General features: G+C 34.1%; 1 protein-coding gene and 1 long non-coding RNA gene across 7 annotated transcripts; both read right to left on the bottom strand.

Annotated features, from left to right (window-relative positions):
* Window positions 1–4,430: 4,430 nt before the first annotated feature.
* Window positions 4,431–6,867, bottom strand: LOC127100566 (uncharacterized). The gene is made up of 3 exons (XR_007794454.1): window positions 6,086–6,867; window positions 5,304–6,002; window positions 4,431–5,209 (listed from the first exon to the last, which is right to left on the bottom strand). It is a non-coding gene; the product is annotated as an uncharacterized LOC127100566 (long non-coding RNA).
* A 1,869-nt stretch (window positions 6,868–8,736) lies between these two features.
* LOC127100565 (uncharacterized) lies at window positions 8,737–16,461 on the bottom strand. 6 transcript variants are annotated; one of them, XM_051037791.1, is made up of 10 exons: window positions 16,315–16,461; window positions 15,363–15,896; window positions 14,565–14,999; window positions 13,857–14,373; window positions 11,249–12,858; window positions 11,112–11,166; window positions 10,519–11,023; window positions 10,047–10,122; window positions 9,683–9,829; window positions 8,737–8,995 (listed from the first exon to the last, which is right to left on the bottom strand). In XM_051037791.1, exons 2-6 carry the CDS (start codon window positions 15,889–15,891, stop codon window positions 11,126–11,128), a joined length of 3,132 nt encoding a protein of 1,043 aa, XP_050893748.1. In that variant the 5' UTR covers window positions 15,892–15,896; window positions 16,315–16,461; the 3' UTR covers window positions 8,737–8,995; window positions 9,683–9,829; window positions 10,047–10,122; window positions 10,519–11,023; window positions 11,112–11,125. The 6 variants fall into 6 exon arrangements, with proteins under 6 accessions (XP_050893748.1, XP_050893749.1, XP_050893746.1 ...); XM_051037792.1 differs by having other exon boundaries at window positions 9,073–9,829; window positions 15,363–15,900; window positions 16,315–16,460; XM_051037789.1 differs by having other exon boundaries at window positions 15,363–15,900; window positions 16,315–16,460.
* Window positions 16,462–22,195: the final 5,734 nt, after the last annotated feature.

Raw genomic sequence — 22,195 nt, 5'->3', positions numbered from 1 at the left:
CTCTTCTGTGGTTTTTTACCCGTAACGCACTAACTTTTCAGATGCGGAGAATAAAAATGTTTAAAAAGGGAGATAACCTCTAAATTATGAAAATGACTCAAGAAAAACAGTGTTGATAGAAACCTAAGGGTCATAATCACTCGCATGTAATACTTGAGTGTTTTAATTTCCAAGGGTCATAATGATGTTACTTCCGAAAATACTTTTGAGGTATAGAGCAATAAAGGTGTGAATCCCTAAGAAACATAAATGTTTCCCCTTTTCTTGTTAAAGCATAAAGACAAGTGTAGCTGACGGTCGAATCTAAACAAGAAAACCATTGCATTGTTATGCAGAGACACGGGCTTGGGGCAATTGTTTTAGGCCGACCATAGTGACCCCGGACGACCACTTAGAATGAATTGCACTACTTATAAAATCTTCCCAGGACACGAGAAATCTCATCCTAATAATCATAAAAGATCTCAAATGAATTCACATTCAACGACTCTTTGCACTTCACTCCTAATAAAAAGCGAGTCTGTGAATCCTCTCTTTTATATATAGAGAAGGTGCCAAATTCAAGAAACAAGTTTTAAACACAATTTAAATTCACTCATCTTCCTCACATACTGACTTGTACGGAGTGCTAACCTTATAGATCAGTCCCCTCTCCATTGCATCGGAAGCTCGGATCTGCCATTACTTCCAATCTTCATTCCAACTTTTTATCCAGTATGTAACACATACAGTAAAATGCTACCGAGATAAGTCAAGAAGCTGAATCAATTTATGGGATATTGTTGAATAATTATACATTAAATGATTTCATCTAATGTATATGGTTTCATGTGTGGTCAGAGATAAAATTTGGAGTGTTTGTCAATAACGTGAGAGTATGTAATAGTTCACTAAGATTACCTTACTTCTAAGTATGTAAATTTGTCTTGCTTAGCACTATGGTATTAATTCTTTATGTCGAAATTGATTAACTAAGTAATATTTTTCTACTCGTTATTTAATCATATTAGATATTGAGACTTATTTATTAGGAACTATCACAAATTAATAAACTAATAATTAAATCTAAGATGATCAAGCATAGAATTAAACACATTTCATAAATATACAATAATTAAACATAACATAAAACCATATCCATTCACATCCAAAAGATTATGTGTTCATGGAATTTCACATTATCCAACAAAATAGAATCATCCTATAGAGAGTTTAGAAACAACTAAGTATTAAGAATAAATATTACACATTCTTTAACATAGAGTATACAAATAAGAAACCTAAAAAAACACAACAATCCCCTTCAATCTTTAAGTTGCAAATGATATTTGGTATTGTAACCTTTAAAAAGGCATAAATGGATTTGGGATGGGAAAATGGTAAGTTCAACCTCTTATTCATCCCATGTATAGTAGCTTTTATAGTATCATCGCATATGCATGACAACTTTCTACTTTCCTTGCAGTTTATTGGTTGGAACTTACTTAATTGAATTGGAATTTAAATCTCATTGGATTTGATTGGAAGTTACTTATTTGAACTTAATTACTTGCATAAATACTTTTTGGGAGTGTTTTGGAGTGCTTATAAAAATAGTTCATTTGAACTTACCTACTTGAACGATCTTCCAGTTTCTGGGAGAAATCACAAAACTTTGTTTCCATCGAGAATTTAATGGAGTTTTTGGCATTACTTATTTATCATACACATCTAGCTCATGGCACTTTTAGCCGGTGGTATTCTCTTTATGTGGGGACGAGAAAAATTGACTATAAATCTGCATAATTCACTACCCGCTTCTGCTTCTTGGTCACCATAAGGGTAACTAGGATCTGTTGTTGAACCAGATATCCTGCCCCTTACGACCAAACACTTATTATGATCGATTTTTCTTTTTTTTATGGGGTATGCGTTAGGTAATGACTTTTCTTTGGAATTTGAGTAGAATTATTTGATATGTGGTTGGATTCTTTTGCACATGAGGAGCAAGATGTGTTTCCCAATGCACAATGTGTGAAGGTTAATCCTTATTTGCCTCATAACCAAGTTACATTTCTCACTCTTTCAGGTCAGATAGATGCTTTAAGTTTTTTGAGTAGGGTGGGAGAAAGTTTTGTGATTAATTTGTTGATTTGGTTGCTAAATTTCACAGTTTAATTTGTATTAGATATAGAAAATAGAAATAGAGTAAAAGGTTATCAAAAAAAACATATATGCTAATGATAAGTGAGCATAGAGTTCAGACTGAAGTAGTTGGATGACAAGATGATGTGAATTTCAAAATTTATTTAGAAGTTTGGAGGCATGGGGAAGGCTTTCAAAAATAGATTTTTGGCTTAAATGTACTTTTGGTCTCCCTAGTTTGCGTGTTTTAAACAATTGATCCCCCTATTATAAAACCTGCGATTTTGGTCTCTTGATTTTGATGGTCTTTGGATTTTTGTAGTCCCCCTCCACTTTTGCAGACGTGAAATTGATGATTGGATAAAAAATATTCTTTAATTAGGCGGTAAGGGTGACTAGGATAATTAATATATCTTTAAATGAATTAATATTTGATAAATTGAATTAGTATGTTTCTAAACTAATTGATTAGTTAAAACCTTTAAAATTAAAGTCCATTAGATACACCAATAGTCCAACAGACCCATTATTATTCTATTTCACTTAAGTTATAATTTATATATGTTGAAGCTTTATAAACTCTTCCAATATTTTAAACAAAATCAATATGAAACTTGCTTAAGAGTAAAATTCCACCAGCTTTAATTTACTATGCTTTGCAATGCAAAATCAATAACTTTTGTTGTTATCACTACTGCTGTTTGATTCTTCAATGCAAAATATATTATAGAGTTTGTATCTTATATTAAAATGAAGAAAATATACTATGCATATTCTAGATGTGTGCATATTCTAGTCAACACAAAAATAAACACAATTTCTTTGCTGAAATTTTCATGTAAGGAGATGTCATACTTTGGATGGAGGTAGAAGGGAACACATGCAAGGCACCTTATTGCAACAGCATCAGGAAGTCCTTCAATCAGTCCAGACATTATTTATGTCTCAACCACTTATGTCACGCTACTATGGAAGGTCCACTTGTAATTACAATATTTATCCAGTAAATAATTTGAAATGAGAAATTAAAATTCAACATGTCAGAAGAAGAAATAATTTGAAAAACATGGTCACTAGATCAGCATGTACACATTTTGAATGAAAATTTGTTTTTTTGCAAAGCATAGTAGATTTTCTTCATTTTAATATAAGATACAAACTCTACAATATATTTTACATTGAAGAATCAAACAGCTGCATGGATAACAGCAAAAGTTATTGATTTTTTTATTGCAAAACATAGTAAATTAAAGTTGATACAATTAAGCAAAGTCCCACATTGATTTTGTTTCAAATATTGGAAGAGTTTATAAAACTTCAATATATATAAGTTATTGCTTAAGTGAAATAGAATGATAATGTGTTTGTTGGACTATTGGTGTATCTAATAGGTTTTAATTTTAAAGATTTTAACTAATTATTATTAAATATTAATTCATTTAAAAACATATTCATTAATAATTATCTTAGTCATCTTCCCCACATAATTAAAAAATATTTTTTATAAAACATAGAAAAATATTTGACATATTTTTAAAGAATGATTTTGTATAGAATGATAAAATAGTGTATATCATTACTATATTTTTAATTTTTAGAATACTATAACAACAAAAAATATATTTGAAAATTTTATATAAGCCATCCAAAACACCAAAATTATAGGGATTTTATGTTATTAAAAACAAACTCTCCAAAATCCTCCCCGTCTAAATCCCTCTATTTTTTATTCAATTCTTCTCTTTTTTCAAAGTCTTTCCTTTCCTTTCCCTCCAAACTCTCGAATAAAATCTTAGAGTCTTTGTCAAATTGGGTGCATCTTATATTTTACTTTTGAAATTTCTTAATGCACCTTATGTGGTGGAAAAACACCTTATGAAAATTCAAAATTTCCCTCAGATTCCGGAGATGCATCTATAGACGCACCCTTCTTTTCAGTCAAAACATTAAAACACAGTCACACCCATTATATTTTGAAAAACTTATTCCAAAGATGTATCTTTGGAATGATACAATTTACACCCCATACATCCCTATCTGAAACACCCATTTTTAACACAAATTGTTCTGAAGATGCATCTTCGTATGCATACCAAACATAATTCGGAGATGCATCTTTGTATCTAGACCAGACAATAAACTTTAAGTTTATTTTAGTGATGTTCATATGAAATTGACGATATAGTAAAGGTATTCTATGATAAATTAGACCATACAACGGATATGCAAAGAATGTCATATATAAAATGATAAATCCATAGTACACAATGAAGTCGAAATAAGTTAAAATAAAATACAACCGGAGATAAACTCAAAGTACAAATATTATAAACTCATGTGTATGACGGCCTTGGACTCAGCCTCGGACCCCTTGTTCTGACGTTGCCTCATATATTGTAGTGCCTCACGTGCCTCCCCATCATGGCATCTATAATGCCCATTGCCTCTGAGCCACCCGAAAAGAGTTCTCTATCGATATCCACATGTCCAATCTCCTTGATACGACGACATCTAGGCAACACATCAATAACATGATATGTCCTAGCATGCTCCTCCTTTGATATTTCCTTATGAGATGGTCTCGGTGGATCTCCTGGAGCATTTTGTACCATATAAGGATGTGACACTGTGAAGAACCACCAGATGTAACCATCTGTGTAGCTCCAGTTGCTCTCAGCTATGGTACTTTATGCCTCCTACGATACCATATGATTAAGATAATCATCAAATATAACATACATATCTCTATGTGTCATCGCAGAAGGAGCAAACACAAAAGGGTTTGTAGAAATGTATTGTATGTAGTGAAATTGACGCATGATGCACTCAGGTAAATGAGGAAATGTCTGATGTGAATCGCAAGCAAACCATCCCGAGTATAAGACTATGCTGTCAAAGGAACGCGACTCACGGTGATCGACGTAATAATGGAATTGTATATCCTCTGCTACCAAGCGGTCAAGATACACTTTTAATGGCTTTGTAGTTTGGTTCCTTCTGAGGGGGGTGAATGTAGAAGCACGTGGCATATCCTCAGTATAGATTGGTACATATGAATAGTCGGAGATGCGTGGAGGATCTAAGCCTGAAAAGTGTTGGAACACATGAATCATTAGTAACGATGTTGCAAAAGTGTTATTAAAATACCACACAAACACTAAAAGACCAAGAAATATTACCATCAACGGTATGATGTTTCATGTCACTTGTTTCTTCTTCCACATACAGTCTTCGGATAACTTAGAGTACAAGTATACCAAACAAGCGAGCCCCTAGTTGTACTCATGGATCCGTTCAAAGTCATTGAAGTATCACAGGTAAATGACATCCACGTAAGTGGAACTCTTGTCCACAAAAATGATAGTGTCAATCAAATACAACAGGTGTTCTCTCATTGCGTATGCTATATGTTGTACAACTTGTTCATCATCACCAGTAGTATGCTCTGCTCTAAGTAGCTCATCTGTATACACCTTCTCCAGGAATCGAAACCTAGCCTGAGCCTTTCGGGTGGCTTCGATCTCCCTCATGGCAGCCTATGGGACAACTCTCAGATGGTCTACCATCAACTCCAATGCATTATCTCTATTAACCTTCCCATTATCTAAAAGTTCCCCCCTAACTGAAAAATGCAGTAGACGCGATATATTCTCCAGTGTGATAGATATCTCACCATGTGGTAGATGAAATGGTAACGTCTATGTATGTCATCTATCTACGAACTCATTAAGCATATCATGATTAAACATACCATAACCAATTTTGCACAAGTCTCTCATCCCAGATAGCTGCAAAACATCCTGAAACCACTACTGATTAGGCTGCTACAAGCCAGTTATCTTCGGCATATGGTTGATAAATTTTAGCAGATGACAGTCCTACAAAAAATTAAATCATTATCCAAAACTTGTAATATTATAATAACCATAATTTAAAAAGTATGAATCAAACTACATTTTACCTATTCATCCCATACGTGTTTGGCAATATGGTCTGGATAAAGAGGCAACAATGGCAAGTCTAACGAGTCTCATCTAAACCCCAACGGTGCCTCTGCTTCCTTTTGGGCCTAGGGTGCCTCAAGTATCTATGATGCATCATGTGCCTGTGCCTCAGATACCTCTAGTGTCTGAGGTACCTCTAGTGACTCGGGTATCTCTACTGCCTCAAATGCCTAAATAGATGAAACATATCGCCTACCGAAAGATGGAGGCAGGGATGCATGAGTAGGTGACACTGGTCTCCTACAGGAAGAAGAAAATGGAGATACATGAGCCCTAGAAGCCAACACCTATGTGTCAACCAGACTATAGGTAACTGGAGTCTCAATCGATTTTTCCTATCATCCGTAATGCATGTAAGTAAACCACACAATTGTTACCCAATGAGTACAAGAAAAAAAACAAAGAAAAAATGCAAACTGAAAAACCCCGGAGATGCATCGCCGATTTTTGAAAATTAAAATTTCGGCAAATTCAGGAGATGCATCTCCGAAATTTTCTACAACTCGCACCAACGTCAATGGTTGTAATGCAGTCCCCTAAAATCGCAAAAATAGTACACTGATCAATAAAACTACCTATCAAACATGTTTCTCATTATGTATAACTATCAAACATGTATAAATTATCTATTTCATAACCTAATCATTAATTTCTACAAATTTATACAAAAACTCAAAAATGTTTTAAAAATTCAAAAACTTTTAAATTGTGAGTTTATTTCAGTGTTGAATAAGTTCTTTGATGGACTTACTGTTGCTGGAAGAAGCTTTGAAGTTGGTTGAATGATTTTGAAAGAAAATGAATTGAGAGATTTTGAGAACCTTGAAAATATTTTTTTAAACTGAGAAAGAAGAAAGTGTTCTAATGCATTTTTGAACAAAATACATCTCCGTAAATTATACAGAGATGCATCTTCATAAAACTTTTTCTTATTAACCTAGTCTATTTTATTAGATTAATAAGAAAAAGTTTTCTTATTAACCTAGTCTATTTTATCTCCAAAATCTAAAAATATTATTGTAATTTTACGAAATGTGCTAATAAAGCATAGGATGCTATAAAAAAATCCCTCACTTAAATATGCATAACACAACGATGACGAAGAAATACAAAAGTGAGTTGTACAGATTAGAAACAACTTTCTAATATTTGAATGCAATTTAACATTATGATTCTAACTTTAACATTATGATTCTAACTTCTAACATTGATGTCTGTTTGAAAATCAGGATATTTGATGTTAACTTGTTAATTTGGATACTTAGCTTGATTTTGAAATAAGCATGATAAGTAATTATTTGTTGTTCTAAAATGTATACTTTAATCGATTATTAAAAAATACACCCTCTAATCATATTTATAAGTAAAATTTGCATTTTAGATTTATTAAATAAACAATATATAAATATAGATTAGATATATTAATTATTAAATAAATTTAAAAAACAAACTTTTTCTAAGGTAGTAGTAGTTGATAGGAAAGAGTGTGTTCAAGAGTGGTTAAAAAATTGAGTAGTGAAGCTTGTGATTTTTTTCTCAATTAAGTTCAATGATCTGCTTATAATTTTATAACTGAAAGTATCTACTGGTTTTAAATTAGAGTTGAGATTTTATTTATAATAATTTTTCAATTAAGTTTGATGGTGTGCCTTTAATCAACGTTCACTTTACATAACATATATTTCCTCAGTCCCAAATTATATTACCTACTTGCAAAATAAAAAATTCTCTCAAAACAATTAACCTTTCATTTTTTAAAACATACTTAAATATTTTTTCTCTCCAATTAATACGCCTTACATTTTTTTAAATTGTTTTTTTTTTCACTTTATACATAACAAAAATGAACACAACAATACATAACAAAGACATTTAGATAAAATACTATTTTTATTTATATAATTTTCTTAAAAACTACATTAAGAAAAAGACAAAAAAAAAGTCAGTAGAAGTCCATTCGGAAATGAGTCAAAAATGGGTTTAGATCTTAACGAGGACTATTTATACCCTCCAAAGTGAGATTGGCAATTTCAAGATGACGTAAGACTTTAATCAAAATAGTGACAATAAATTTATGTTCATTGAATAATTAATATATATCTGATATACAATAATAATCAGATATCATTTATTTAATAAATAAATAAAGTTAACTTTTATAATAGTGCCCGGAGGTTATAACATTTAGCAAGTTGTATTAAATTCAACATGCTCTACGTTTGCCGTTGAAAAAGAAGACACTAAAATGTAAAATATTCACGATTCTCAAGTCAAACTTAATAAACATTTAATTTTAATTTTTTTTTTCAAGGCATATACTCCGTTCCTAAATTGATTCAAATGAACCACAATCCTGAAAACTAGAATTGGTTCTCAAGAACAACCTATTCAAATGAATGACAATCCTTAAAACTACAATTGATTCTCAAGAACTTTTCTCTTAACCCACTATCTATAATTCACTCGATTTATAAACACTGATCACACCCAAGTCAATAATGATAAGTGCTGAGTTTCATATATATGGATAATATATGAGAAAAGTACTAGGCATTTCTGAGCCCTTGTCCTCATAGATCACTTTTTTGTAATATGCAGAACTAACAAATTAACCTCGTAATTTACTTTTCTTTTATTATACTATGTAGAACAAACACTATGGCAAAAGCCTAACACCCTGATATAAGGTCCAACTTATTGGTCTTTGGTCAGTGACCACAGATGAATTGGTCATGAGATAACAGATTCTATTTAGGACATTTGACCCTAAAGACAGTAAGAAAAATATAACAACAAAGAACTTCTAAGAATCATCTGGTGAAGAGATGTCACAGCTGCTCATAACATCATCATATCCAATGCATAACCTAACCATAAAAAGAGAAATCGGAGAAAGAAGATGGTGGGAAGAGAGTGAGAAAAAAGAAATAGAAAAGGGGAAAACCTTCAGATGCGATTCACAATCACAAACATAATGTATCATATGTACTCCAGAAAGGAAAAGTTCTAAAGTCATACAGAATCTCTCACTCATCAAACTTTGCCCCGGCTCCTCTAAAGTGAGCGCTCGCTTTAGGGGGAATAAAGTAAGACAGGCCAACCGTTAAATGAGGGGCGGGGGTGAAATCAACTGTTTTAAGACGTCATGATTTGCTATGCATATACATAATATCAACGTATCAGCTACTTTATTAATTTATGGTTGAAAACAGGATCCCTTATTTATTCTATAAAGCAAATTGTTCAATTATTGGTAACAACCTTAGTAGTTTAAACCACAATCAGATCAATTAACACAACAAAAACTTACAACACATACAAGGCGGAGAAAACCAGTCAGTTCATAGAATTGGAATTGCAGTAAGTAAAATATGGAAACATCAGTGTGAACATGAAAACAAAAAAAACAAAAAACAAAAAAAAAAACTAAATGAAGCACTACAAGGCTGATATGATTAAGTTCGTTCATATAAAGTTGGAAACTATACATACAAATGTTCACTGAAGATCCTACACATATAACGGAACAACCCAATAGTTTAACGGAGAATTACCTGTTGAAATCATTTGCAATTCAGCATTTACTTAAAGAATAAGCTGTAAGTCAGCCAAGTGCTCAAATGCTGCATGATGTAACTCATTGCAGCAACATCCAGGTTCAGTTGAACTTATATAGAAGTTTTACCTAACCATGACAATTGCTTGGAAAAAGGAAAAAGGAAAAGAGAAAAAGAAAAGGGAAAAAAAGAGAAAAAAGAAAAGAAAAAAAGAATGCAGGACAATATAAGACACCGGATGATGATAATAAAAATATTGGCAAATAGTACTTATGCAAACACTGAAACATATACAAAGTTAAGCAGCTCTCATTGCTCTCAACACTTATTGGGGAAAAAAGATATGCTCTGAACTGTATACCTTCATTTATAGAAGAGAAAATCAACCCAGCAAAACTGTATCTCAAAGCTCCAACGGATTTCAATGTGAATATAACCTGCATTTGTTTTGGGTAAAACATGCCCATCGTACCACAAAACATGAGTAAATTAAAGGGAACCTGTGGTGGCTCACAACTAAACATGATCATACCACAAAAACCCCTAAAAGGTATATAAATACAAGAGACTAACAAGGCCACATGAACTAAAACTTAAAAGATTCAGTTTTACACATTTCTACCATTGGCCCAAAAAGTTTTAGATGCATATGATCAGGAGATTGGTTAAAAAGGTATCTACGTTATATAAGAACAATTTCTGAAGGACTGGAAACCAAAAATATTCAGATTCCACCAGATTTTAGAAGGAAAAAATATCAAGACACAACATAGTAAATTGTGACACCTTTAATTAAACAAGAACAGCATAGTTAAAATAACATTCCAACATACATCAATCAACCAGTAAAAGAAGCATGATATAGAGCTGCATGGTTGATCAAGCAGGTCATTTCTCGAAACCTTAAATCACACCAACAGCTATGGAATTCTACATCTGATCTTTTCCAACCCAACCTGCAAAAAGAAATAAACAATTGAAGATGTTCATAAGCCAACAGCGAATATTCTTGGGACCCAATCAAATACAGGAAGCATCCTCTGAGAATAGCATTTCTCCTAAAAGGAACAATCCATATGTTACATCCTTAATTAGAATATGATATTATCCCATAATCATTAACAGGTGCATAAATCTTCAGCCATTGACAAACCAATCGTATCAGCTTCCAGTTAGACAGCTTCCCTGATCAGCATTTAAAAGCAATGAACTTTGATTATCCTCTTTTTTTAAGTACTCCTCATTGAGATGATATAACAGAAATCTATACTTAAAGCTATATTGTTAGCATTGTTAAAAGCCAGGTAGAAACTTTGATATCATTGAGATCCACCACTCCTGTAAAGCACACAGAAAGCAAATTTGGATTTAATAATAACCCATAAGTAATCAAAATTGTTCTATAATTAAGACCATTGGCTATTACCAAAGCAAGCTTGCTTAAAATTTCCCATTTCCAACTTCTTCCACACATGTCCACCCTGTGTCAAAGAATTAGATTAGATTTTGCAATATCTAGCCTTACATGATTAATGTCAATGGTCTACAGTAGGACTGTCATACCTGGGTTATCATCAGCTTCTGCATTTTCAGTCCACCCATCTAACTTAGTGTTCTCATTCTCAAAAATCAATATCCCATTACCATTCACACTTAAAATTGGTTCCTGTGTGGCATTTTCAAGATGTTGGGATTTTTTTTCACTGGTACCATTTTCTCCATCACTCAAATGATGCTTAACTTCTGGATATGCTGAATCAAATTTTGTTTTTCCTTTTGATTCATACTTTTTTAAATTTCTTGGGGAGGGCCCACTCCCGTCGTATTGCTGAGGATTTTCTGATTTTGATTTAGACAATGTTTTCTCTTGATGCTCTGATTGTTCATCTTTATTTTCATAGTTATCACTGCAGTAATGCTTGGCATTAGGAGACTTTGACCTGAATCTTTTTTGTTCAAATTTGCTCTCGTCTCTATGTGATGAAGTGCCTCCTTTATCATGCTTCCCTTCCGATGATACTGACCTGGAACGCCTTCTATCACGATGCTTTGATTTCTTATCTCTATTTTCACCAGATTTACCTATAGAATGATGCTTCCCTTCATCAGACTCTGACCTGTTACATTTTGTATCATGATGTTTTGACTTTTCATGTTTGCTTCCTTCCTCTCTGACATCAGTCCTGTCCCTATTCTCCATAGATCTTGATCTGGAGTGCCTTTTATCACTATGCCTTGATCTTCTATTTCTGTTCTCATCAAAATTCCCAGACAAGTGACGCTTATCATCCACAGATTTAGACCTGGACCGCCTCCTGTGCCTGGATCTGCTTTCGTCCACTTTTCTTGGGGATGATCGCCTCCTTTGAGGCCTCTCACCCACAGATACGGACCTGGAGCGCCTTCGCTCTCTATGTTTGGGTTTTTCAGTTAAGATTTCTTCGTTTTTGTCAGAGTTAACCTTATCATCTGAAGATATTGACCTTCTATTACTGTTTTCATCCAATTTGTCAGACAAGGGATGCTTATCGTCCACAGAATTTGACCTGGACCGCTTCTTGTTCCTGGGTCTGCTTTCACCCACTTTTCTTGGGGAAGATCGGCTCCTGTGAGGCTTCTCATCCACAGATACTGACCTGGACCTCCTTCGCTCTCTTTGTTTGGCCTTTTCATGCAAGACTTCTTCATTTTTGTCTAAGTTCAGCTTATCATCTGAAGATCTTGACCTTGAGCGCCTTCTGTTTCTTATTGCCTTTTCAACGACCTTCGGAGAAGACCTACTTCCTCTGCGATTACTTGGAGAACCAGAATCGGCACGAGACTGTTTTCTTCCTCTATGAGATGAACTTCCTCCTTGACGTTTTGGAGAAACAGGGGATCTCTTTGAATGAGGGCTCACACTCCTACTTCTGTTTCTTCTCGAACCAGATGAATGATTATCAAGAAATCTATCTGAATCTCGTCGTCTGTACCTATCACTATGTTCCCTGCTGCCTCTATAGGACCTCCAGTCCCTTTCATACCTTGAATGATGATGGAACCTCAATGGTGACCTGGACCGATTAACCTTAGAATTGCGGGGAGGTGAGTAGGAACGAGACTTCCTCCTTCTCCTGTAATTGATAGGTGATCTTGACTTTGATCGTGATCTTACAGGAGGGGGAGAAGGTGATCTACAAAAGGGAATTGAACTTTAGTTTCAGAGACCTATGAAAATAAAATAAACTACAATAGGATAATGAAGGATACATAATTCAAAGAAGTTATGCAAAACAAGATTCTGTCACCATAGATCATTTCAAAATAAACAGATCCTGATAGAGTTGCCAACTGCCAGGCAACCAACAACATGTTACTTCCTTCTTACTTTAGCTGCCTTTGACTTCTACAAATGTAGGCCTGCCATTTCTAACTAGAAAATAAAATATAGGAGCTTCATTTGATTCAAAAATTTCAACCACACTACTCTTAAGTTTGAAACCTATTGCCAGCCATTAAGGTATGAGCTCAATTATGTACTTAAAACAAATTTATTATCCAAATTGTACATAGCTTTCCTCATGAAAAATATCCTTTCTGTTCACATAAGAAAAACATATCAAGCATCATGGAATAGTGATGATGCATATGACAAACACTTTCTTTTACAAAAAAATCCATTAGTAAGTAGCTATATATTTATCTTTCTATACTATCTGGATATTTGAAAGAGTATACCGTTCTGCTTTGCCTCTTGTTTTGGCACCATCATTACATTATAATGTAATATACCGATATACTTAACCTCGACATGTTCTATAAAATAAAGTATTTCACCAAAGGAATAACAGACACCAGAGAGAGAAGAGATGCAAGAAAGAATGTATAAAAGGGATGTGTTCTTTATGGCAGATCTTTTAAAGTAAAAAGACTATGGCTTTCAGTTTGCCGGATTTGTTACGTGACAATCTTAAACACCCATTTTAAGGCTTTTTTGCTCAATTTGCTACATCTAATGTTTTTTGAAGCACCATGCTGTGAGCTCGTGATTCCTAAATTACATGTGCAGGGCATGCTACTAACGAATTTCAAACAGTTACAACAATAAAAAAATGAAAAATATGAAACAACAACAACCAAGCAAACAAAAATAGTCTACATTAGTCTTAAAACAATTGATAAAATATCACACCTGGATTTCTGTTTCGTCTCTTTTTCTTCACGTTCAAGTCCATCAGGATTCAATTTCTTACTTATTTCTGCAGCCCGTGCTGCAGCTAAATCTGTGGCAGATTTCATGGTTGCAGCTCGGTTAGCAGCCTGTTGTGCAGTCATAGTTTGTTGCATAATCAGTGCTTGCTGGAACTGCATTTGTTGCATGGCAACAGCTTGCTGCATCATCAAAGGAAGAGAGGATGAAGCCAGTGAAGAGTTCGTAGTTTGTTTTGGCGGAAGTGATTTTGCCATTTCAACATTCAAAGGACGCCCCCCAACATCAATGTTGTTTAATGCCATAGCAGCAGCTGCCTCTTCGGGTTTTGAGTATTCTATATAAGCAAAATGCTTGGAATCAGTGATTGTACATTCAAGAACAGTGCCACAGAAACCAAAGAGTTGTTTAAGCTGCTCCACAGTGAGAAGTGGGCTAAGATTGCTAACTTGAAGAGTTTTCTTCAACACATCCTCCTTATTAGCTTTATCAGGTGAACCTGATAGTGGTAGCAAAATCAGTTGTAATGAGCAACTAGAAACAGTAAAAAGGCAATTAAAAATGCCAACAAAGCCATAACCAAGTATAGTGCAATATCAAGGAGAATAAGTACTCCACATATATAAGAGCTAGGGAATGAAGAACATACCACCCAACACAAAACAAAAGTTAAAATATCACACATCATACCAGCAGAATCTTTTGCTGATTGAGCTTGCACCTGAGCTGCATGAGCTTGAAGGGCTTGAGCAGCAACTATTGCCTGAGCGGCGGCCATTGCAGCAGCAGAAGGTGCCATAGGAGCCTGGCTGAGTGTTCCCATTGAAGTAGTCGCAGCTAAGGCAGTCATTAGCAAGTTGTGAGGTGGGTGATTCAACTTACAATCAACTTTTGCACAGCGCCCATTCAGGTAATCACGACAAACTTCACCGAGTGAGGCCCCAATTCCTGGCAGAATAGCACCCCCAGAAGCTCCGGCAACAATTCCTGGAATCATTCCCAACAATCCTGGGAATGCCCCTGAGACAGAGCCAGAGTAATTCGGCATGTTGGGCATAGTTTGATTAACCAGATTTGGAAATGAAGATGGAGGAGCTAAACCCAGCAGTCCTCCATTACTATTACCTACAACATAAACAAATCAAGATATTTAAATTCAACAACCATAGAGGCTATCAAACAAGCCAAATTTGATAGGTATAAAAGAGAAACCTAACAGAAATCATAGTTATCAATCCCGGATAGCGGCACATAGTGGCTTCCCACAAAACGGTGCAGTGGGATATCATAAATAATAAATATACTATATAAAACAAAAACAAAATTTGAAACATTTATCTGCAATCGAGGCCCGATAATGGCCGTTACAGCAAACTGCTCGCCAAATACTTTCATCAGCGGCATCAAAAGAGCTACACAGCAGTTTCACATATTTACATTCACATACAATGAACATTAAAGTGCCAGCAAGTGAGTAATGATGAATACCTGCACTGAAAAACACAGGGAAGGGACTACCCATGATTGGCTTGCCATTACATTCAACATTAACCATATAATTCCCTCTCTTAGGCACCACATAAGTAACAGTATAAGTTCCATCCCCCATATCCTTCACAATCCCTTCTTGATCAGACCCTCCAACACCCAAACCTGGTGTCACTTTCACCTTGATCTGAGCACCACCCATCGAAACCTTCCTCTCATCAGAATCCTTGGTCACGACACCAAATGAAGAAGCAGCACAGGCCGTCCCTCCAGCAATTCCAGTACCAGCAGCAGTGCACTTCGAAGGATCCACAGGCCCAATCGGCTTATGAGCCAGGTCCTCATACTCATCCGAATCACTATCTGAATTAGCAGCGGCCCTCTTTTCACGACCTTTCTCCAAACCCTTAAAAGTTGCTTCAAAAGCAGCTTTGGCCGCCGCGTCTTTCTCAGCTTCGCTTTTGATCTTAGCTTCCTCCGCTTGTTTCATCCATACCGGCTTCACAACTGCCAAACTCCGATCAGCCATGAACCCTAACTTCAACAACAACAACAACAACAAAAATTGACGAACCTACAATGAATACCTAATCGGCAAAGTAAATAAACCTTCAAAATAGTATCTAAATTCGAACAATAAACCCTCGAATTAGGGATGAAAAAACCCTAGAAAAAGTGAAATAATTCTGAATCTGACTTACACGCGAATATAATCGGAAAAAAAAGGAAAAGAATGAAACAGAAATTATTCGGGTATTGAACTGATTTTCGGGAGAGAGAAAGAAAGCGGAGGAAGCTATTTGAAAAGGATATCGGGGAACCTTTTGGGAAGAAGAAAACACGATATGACTATTATGGGGCTGAGGGAAATATCGCGGGGGTTTGAGAGAGAGGGAAGGAAAAGGGGTAGAATGGGAAGAAAAAAAGGGAGATGGCGGAGAAGAAGTCGTACCTGATGTCCGTGTGGCGGCCAAGTTTGGTGTTGGAGATTTGGGTCGAAATCTTTTGATACACGAAAGATTGGGGTCAGTGTGATCTAGAGGAGAAAATTGCTTAAGTAGTGTTTTTGTTTTTCTAGTGGATAATAAAAAATAGAAGTGTCTCCACTTGTTAAAGACTTTTAAAATATATATATATATATATATATATATATATATATATATATATATATATATATATATATATATATATATATATATATATATATATATATATATATATATATATATATGTGCTTTAAAAATAGTATTTTTAAAATAAATAAAAAATTAAAGAATAGACTATTACAAATCAACATAAACACAAATAAAACCTATTTTTATTCTAAAGCCTTGACTTTGAAATTTTTGTTGTTTTTCCTTTTGTTTTAAAATTCCCTCATTTTTTTATAGAAATATAAAAATTGGCCTCCAATTTAGCTGCATCATAAAATTCAAATCAAATCAAATATATGAAATATAATGTTAGATTTTTTTAGAGTTGTATAAAAACACTAAAATTGAAGCATTTCTACATGTATTGATGTAATAATAGATTCTCTCATTTCTTTTTCCATATTTTTTCAGGTTTTTATTTTTCAATTTTAATTTACTACAACGAATATTATGGTTTCAGTTCTGAAGCAAAATAAAGCAACTTTAATTTCCGTTTTGCCCGTAACTTCTATTTCTAAAACTTTTGTCGCACTTAAATGTTTAAGTTGGTTTGAGTTCTAAAGCAAGATGAAACAACTCTCATTTTTATGACTTCCATTTTAAAAAGATTTTGTCTTCTTTAAATGTTGACAAAATGAGAGGTTAAACAATCCAGTAGCATAACCTTTTTACTATCACAATTTTCTAATTTTTATTTATGTCTTCTTCTTCCATTTTTGCAATAGATTTTGCTTCAATCATACTGAAAGTTACTCAAGGTATGTTTAACTTTGGTTTCCTTTAAACTGTTTTGACAATAGCATTTCTCGTTAAGTATTGGTTTTGCAAAGTATCCACTTCTATGTTTAATACTAATTTATTTAATGTGTTAACTTTTGCTTATGTGTTAAGGTAGAGAAACATTAACTATTTTCAAGGTTTCATCAGTAACAACAAACTATAATCATTAATATCCCTCCAATAACATTGATCCTTGTGGTTAAAGAGGTATGCAAATTCTTTTCAAAAACTCAGATGCTTGAAGGCCCCGCTGACCCAAAGTGATTTAGAAAGATTCTTCTTTATTGATGGTGATCGGTCATGGTATCCATAGTGTTGCTCTTTCAGCCAAATCCTAATTTCGTTTTGCTTCTCCCGGTCGTCGAGCCTATCGACTCGACTCTTTTCCCTGCCCTTCAGCCTCTCACTTCGTTTCGTTCTTCTTCTTTCTTGTTGCTGGAATGAAGACACTCGATCGGCCCGACTTTCCCAAATGCCCACCACCGACCCTTCTCCTTTTCGGGTCTGGATTTATCGCGTCGTTTCAGTCGTCGTGAAGTTTGTTTCATATCATTCACATCTTTTTGCTTATTTTAAAATCATGGATTTAAGTGTATATGTGTTAGTGTTGTAGATTGTTTGTTTTCAATATTTATAAAATTTTCAACCTTTCCCAAGTTGAATATGTTATGCAAAAAAAAATCATAGATTTTTTATATATTATATTATGTGAAGTTCGACTGTTATAAAGCGATGCACTTAATATAATATTTTTGTAAAAGTTTGTGAATGCTTCTATTATTTATTTGTTCATATCATATATGTTAGTTTAATATGACTTTAAGTTTTAGTACCGAGAATTCTTTAACATTACTGATTTTGGCTTATGTGATTTATGAACTGATTCATATTTATAGGTATATTGCAATATCATACTTTGAATACACTTTTGAAAATTACACTTACCATTTGCAATATAATAAAATAATGTATTTTATAGAAATTTATATGCTATTTTGATTGTATAATTATAGACTGTCTTGTCAATTTGAAATTCATATATCGATATTATAGCATTATTGCAATAAAAAAACATAATTATAGCAAAATGCATAAGCAAAAGTAGAACTAGGAGCAAGAGCAACACTAACAACAACATAAGCAATGTTGAAAAATGATTTAAGTTCAATATCAATATTGATTCATGATCTTGACCATCACTTTCATAGGAAAAAATAAGAATGAGAAACAATAACAAAAAGAAAAAGAAAACTATCACTAAGTTGTAATGGCGATGGCGATGGTGGGAATGATATTGTTAGACTTATTTTGGTGACTTTTGTTAGACAAGGATAACGATCTAGAAAGGGGTGAATGATCAATAATAATTTTTCTTTTATTAAAAATATTTTTTAAAATATTTTTCATGGCAAGCAAAAGCGGTTTCGGATCGACACTCGTCTATCCCCAAACCATTATAGGAAGAACTGGATATGCATATTAAATCGTAAGAAAATGAAATTAATGTACCACAATGATGAGAAAATAAATCAATAAGTTTTTCAAAATTACATTTGAACAATTTTACACTTCGATAATCAATTTCGAATGAAATTAAGAAACAAAAAATTGACTATGACAATTTGTCAAACATTTGGTGTGCAATAAATACCAAGTTGATTTTTTCCTGTGTTATCGATGTGAAAATCCAATTGCAAGTTTATAGATTGCAATTATCTTAACAATAAGAGTTTGAAATATTTCAACACAAAAGGAATTCCAATATGTGAAATTTGCACACTAAATTGGTTCACAAATTATAAAGAAAATATGGGGAAAAAAATTCTTTAATGCATAAACTTTCCTCACTTTAGTACATGAACAAATTATGAAGAGAGAGAGAGAGAGAGAGAGAGAGAGAGAGAGAGAGAGAGAGAGAGAGAGAGAGAGAGAGAGAGAGAGAGAGAGAGAGAGAGAGAGAGAGAGAGAGAGAGAGAGAGAGAGAGAGAGAGAGAGAGAGAGAGAGAGAGAGAGAGAGAGAGATTTGTTTAAGCAGTCCCCCAATTGTCCTCACTATAATGGCACTAATTCCAAAAGGAATTAAGATATTCAATAATCTTTACAAAATATTGAATACAATAGAGAAATAGAATTTCAAATCTCTAAATCTCAAATTTGACGTTGATTTTATCTTCTTTTATTCCCTTCATCTTAAGCAAGATCAAGTGTCCCATGATTTTCAATTTGATCATTTGGATGCGCTACTTCTTTTACAAAACCTCTTTCTTAAAAGTTTTGACTCATATTTGCCAAGACATGACGTTCAACCATGGTTCCACTTCAACCGGCATCAATAATATGATTTCTTTTGAAAACGAAAATCATAACCATTATATGCAATTTTATCGGTAGTTGTGTGGCTTTTTGGATGACCATTATGGTATCGAGGGTGAGGGTTGATACCACAATAGGAGACCACATCCTAGAGGTAGAAATGAGATAAATAAGGATCGTAGAAATTAGTTAAATTAATTGTGGACCATGTATTTGGAACCTATATTACATGCACTTTATCTCTCGTCTTTCATGTTATTGTGTTTCGTCCTTATATTTTTCTGTTATGATGTGTTTGTAATGAACTCCTTATAATTTTATATGAATTACATGTTTATTTAAGTTTAGGCAATTTTAACTTTAACTTCATTCTAATAAAATGTGAGTGCATGTTATTGTTGTACAATTTTTCTTTGTAACGCCTTTGAGTGTTATATGTGTTTTTGTAAGTTTTACATGATGCTTCTCACGTTTGTGGACTTGTCTCTTTTTGATGTTGCCAAAGGGAGAAAAGTCCATGCAGAAATGAAATCTCTAAGGTGCACATTGTAACACCCCGATAAAAAAATATGATAATTATTTAATTTAAGTTAATAGAATATTTATTAATTTAATTAAATAATTGGAATACTATTTGGAATTATTATTATTATTGGAATAATAAGTTGGAAAATATATAAAGACTTCCATTTGGTAAAAAGGGTTTTCACGTGAAAACAGAGAAGCGGCTGAAAAGAGAAGAAACTGAGAAAGGGAGAAGAAGAGGCTAGGGCTCAAGAGGAGGATTCACGATTGTTGAAGGTCGAAGAATCAATTGTCGGATTAACTCAGGTAAGGGGGGTTTATCGTCGTTTAATGGGTATTATGGGTTAACATGTAATGGGTAGTAATAAGTCGTTGAATTGACCCTAATTGGGATGATGAGTGCTGAAAAATTGTGATGAATAAGTTATGTTAAAGTTGTAATTGAATCTATAATTGGATGAGTTGTGATTTTCCGAACGTGTAGCTTTTTACGGAATTGGAATCGGAGGTCCGGAAGTCCTCCAACGGCGGAAAATGCGGAGAATTCTGCATTCTGCTTCGTGTTAGCGCAGGAACAGCTTTCTGTCTTGCGTTAACCGGTTAACCCAGGGTGTTAACCGGTTAACACTGTTATGAATTGTGAAATATTGCTGTCTGTCTTGCGTTAGCCGGTTAACCCAGGGTGTTAACCGGTTAACACTGTTAAAATGTGCCAGGAAGCGTGTTCTGTGTTGCGTTAACCGGTTAACCCAGGGCGTTAACCGGTTAACACTGTTGGAAAAGTGGAAAATTGATTTTCAAATATTGTGTACGTATTTGATGTTTGGCCTATATCGGTGTATGATATAGTAGGGATCATTTCCCGTTGTTTTGAGCAGTAGGGGTATTAGTTGAGTGTGCTAATACTGTGATTTGTTATTTGGCATGACATGATATTATTATGTGATAAATATGCTGATGATGTATGATGGTATGCAATTGCTGTGAATATATTTATTATGTATGCAATTGTGGATGGACTGTTTATGGCTTAGAGTGTGAGCATATGTCCATTGTGAGTTGTTGTTGATGTTTGCATTGCTAGGTGATGTAGCGTGCATGATATGGCCTTTATGGTGGTAGCTAATTCCCATGGTGAGGAATTAGTGATGAATTATTGTGGATTATTGTTGATGTTTGCATGCTAGGTGGTTTAGCGTGCATAGCATAGCCCTTGGGGTGGTAGCTAATTCCCATGGTGAGGAATTAGTGATGTGAGTCACTAGGTCTCAAATGAGTGGGACTAGTGAGCTTGGTAGCCGTATCTGGATTTGATCGGTGAGGTTGAACTATATGTTCACGAATAGCCGGTACCGCATGCATGGAGTCTCATTGCATAATGTATGTATTGTGTATAATATGAATGGATGTGTTCCAATATTATACGTGTGTTTTGTGTTTGTGTTGAATATAATTGTGATTATGAGTTGATGTTGCCGTTGCCGAATGTGTGTTATGATTAGGGTGATGAAATGTGTTGATTTACTTAACATTACATGATATTTTATAATGCTTATTATATCGATTGAGGAACTCACCCTTACAACTATGTTTTCAGGTAACGAGCAGTGATTGAGTAGAAGTTAGTGCTTGGAGTCTAGTGTAGTTCCTTAGTGGGTCATGCTCTGGTAGATGTAACATCGGGACGGGATGTTTTACCTTGTTTTATTGTGGTTGTTGAACAGTTTTACCTGTAATGTGATTACATGGTTTGCATGATTGATTTGACCTCTATCCGCTGCGTATTGTGCAATGTTTTATTTTGATAAATAAATGAGTATGACCCGTTATTTGGAAAATGGTGTGAAGTGTCAAGTGTGACACCCTTAAATTGCATATCTACTCTGATTTATATTTTGTTGTTTTAATTAATTATTGGGGTATTTTAGAAGGGTGTTACATTAGTGGTATCAGAGCATAGTCGGTCGAGTCGAGTCGTAATTATTCTGTTTCCCTGTACGTGATAGGTGTTGTGTAACCCTATCAGTACTTATTGTTTTAGCTTGTTGGGTTTTCAGAATA

Source organism: Lathyrus oleraceus, chromosome 7 (genome assembly GCF_024323335.1).
Source record: "Lathyrus oleraceus cultivar Zhongwan6 chromosome 7, CAAS_Psat_ZW6_1.0, whole genome shotgun sequence".
In the NCBI taxonomy this organism is placed as follows: Eukaryota; Viridiplantae; Streptophyta; class Magnoliopsida; order Fabales; family Fabaceae; genus Lathyrus; species Lathyrus oleraceus.
The sequence above is the reverse complement of the archived record's forward strand: the minus strand, read 5'-3'. Positions and strand labels throughout refer to the sequence as shown.

Excerpts from the sequence above, each read along its gene's own strand:
- LOC127100565 (XM_051037791.1), bottom strand. The coding sequence starts at position 15,891 with ATGGCTGATCGGAGTTTGGCAGTTGTGAAGCCGGTATGGATGAAACAA. Across the intron at positions 15,000-15,362 it reads CCCTGTGTTTTTCAGTGCAG|GTAATAGTAATGGAGGACTG; the intron begins GTATTCATCATT and ends TTTATGTTGTAG. Across the intron at positions 12,859-13,856 it reads GAGACGAAACAGAAATCCAG|ATCACCTTCTCCCCCTCCTG; the intron begins GTGTGATATTTT and ends TCCCTTTTGTAG.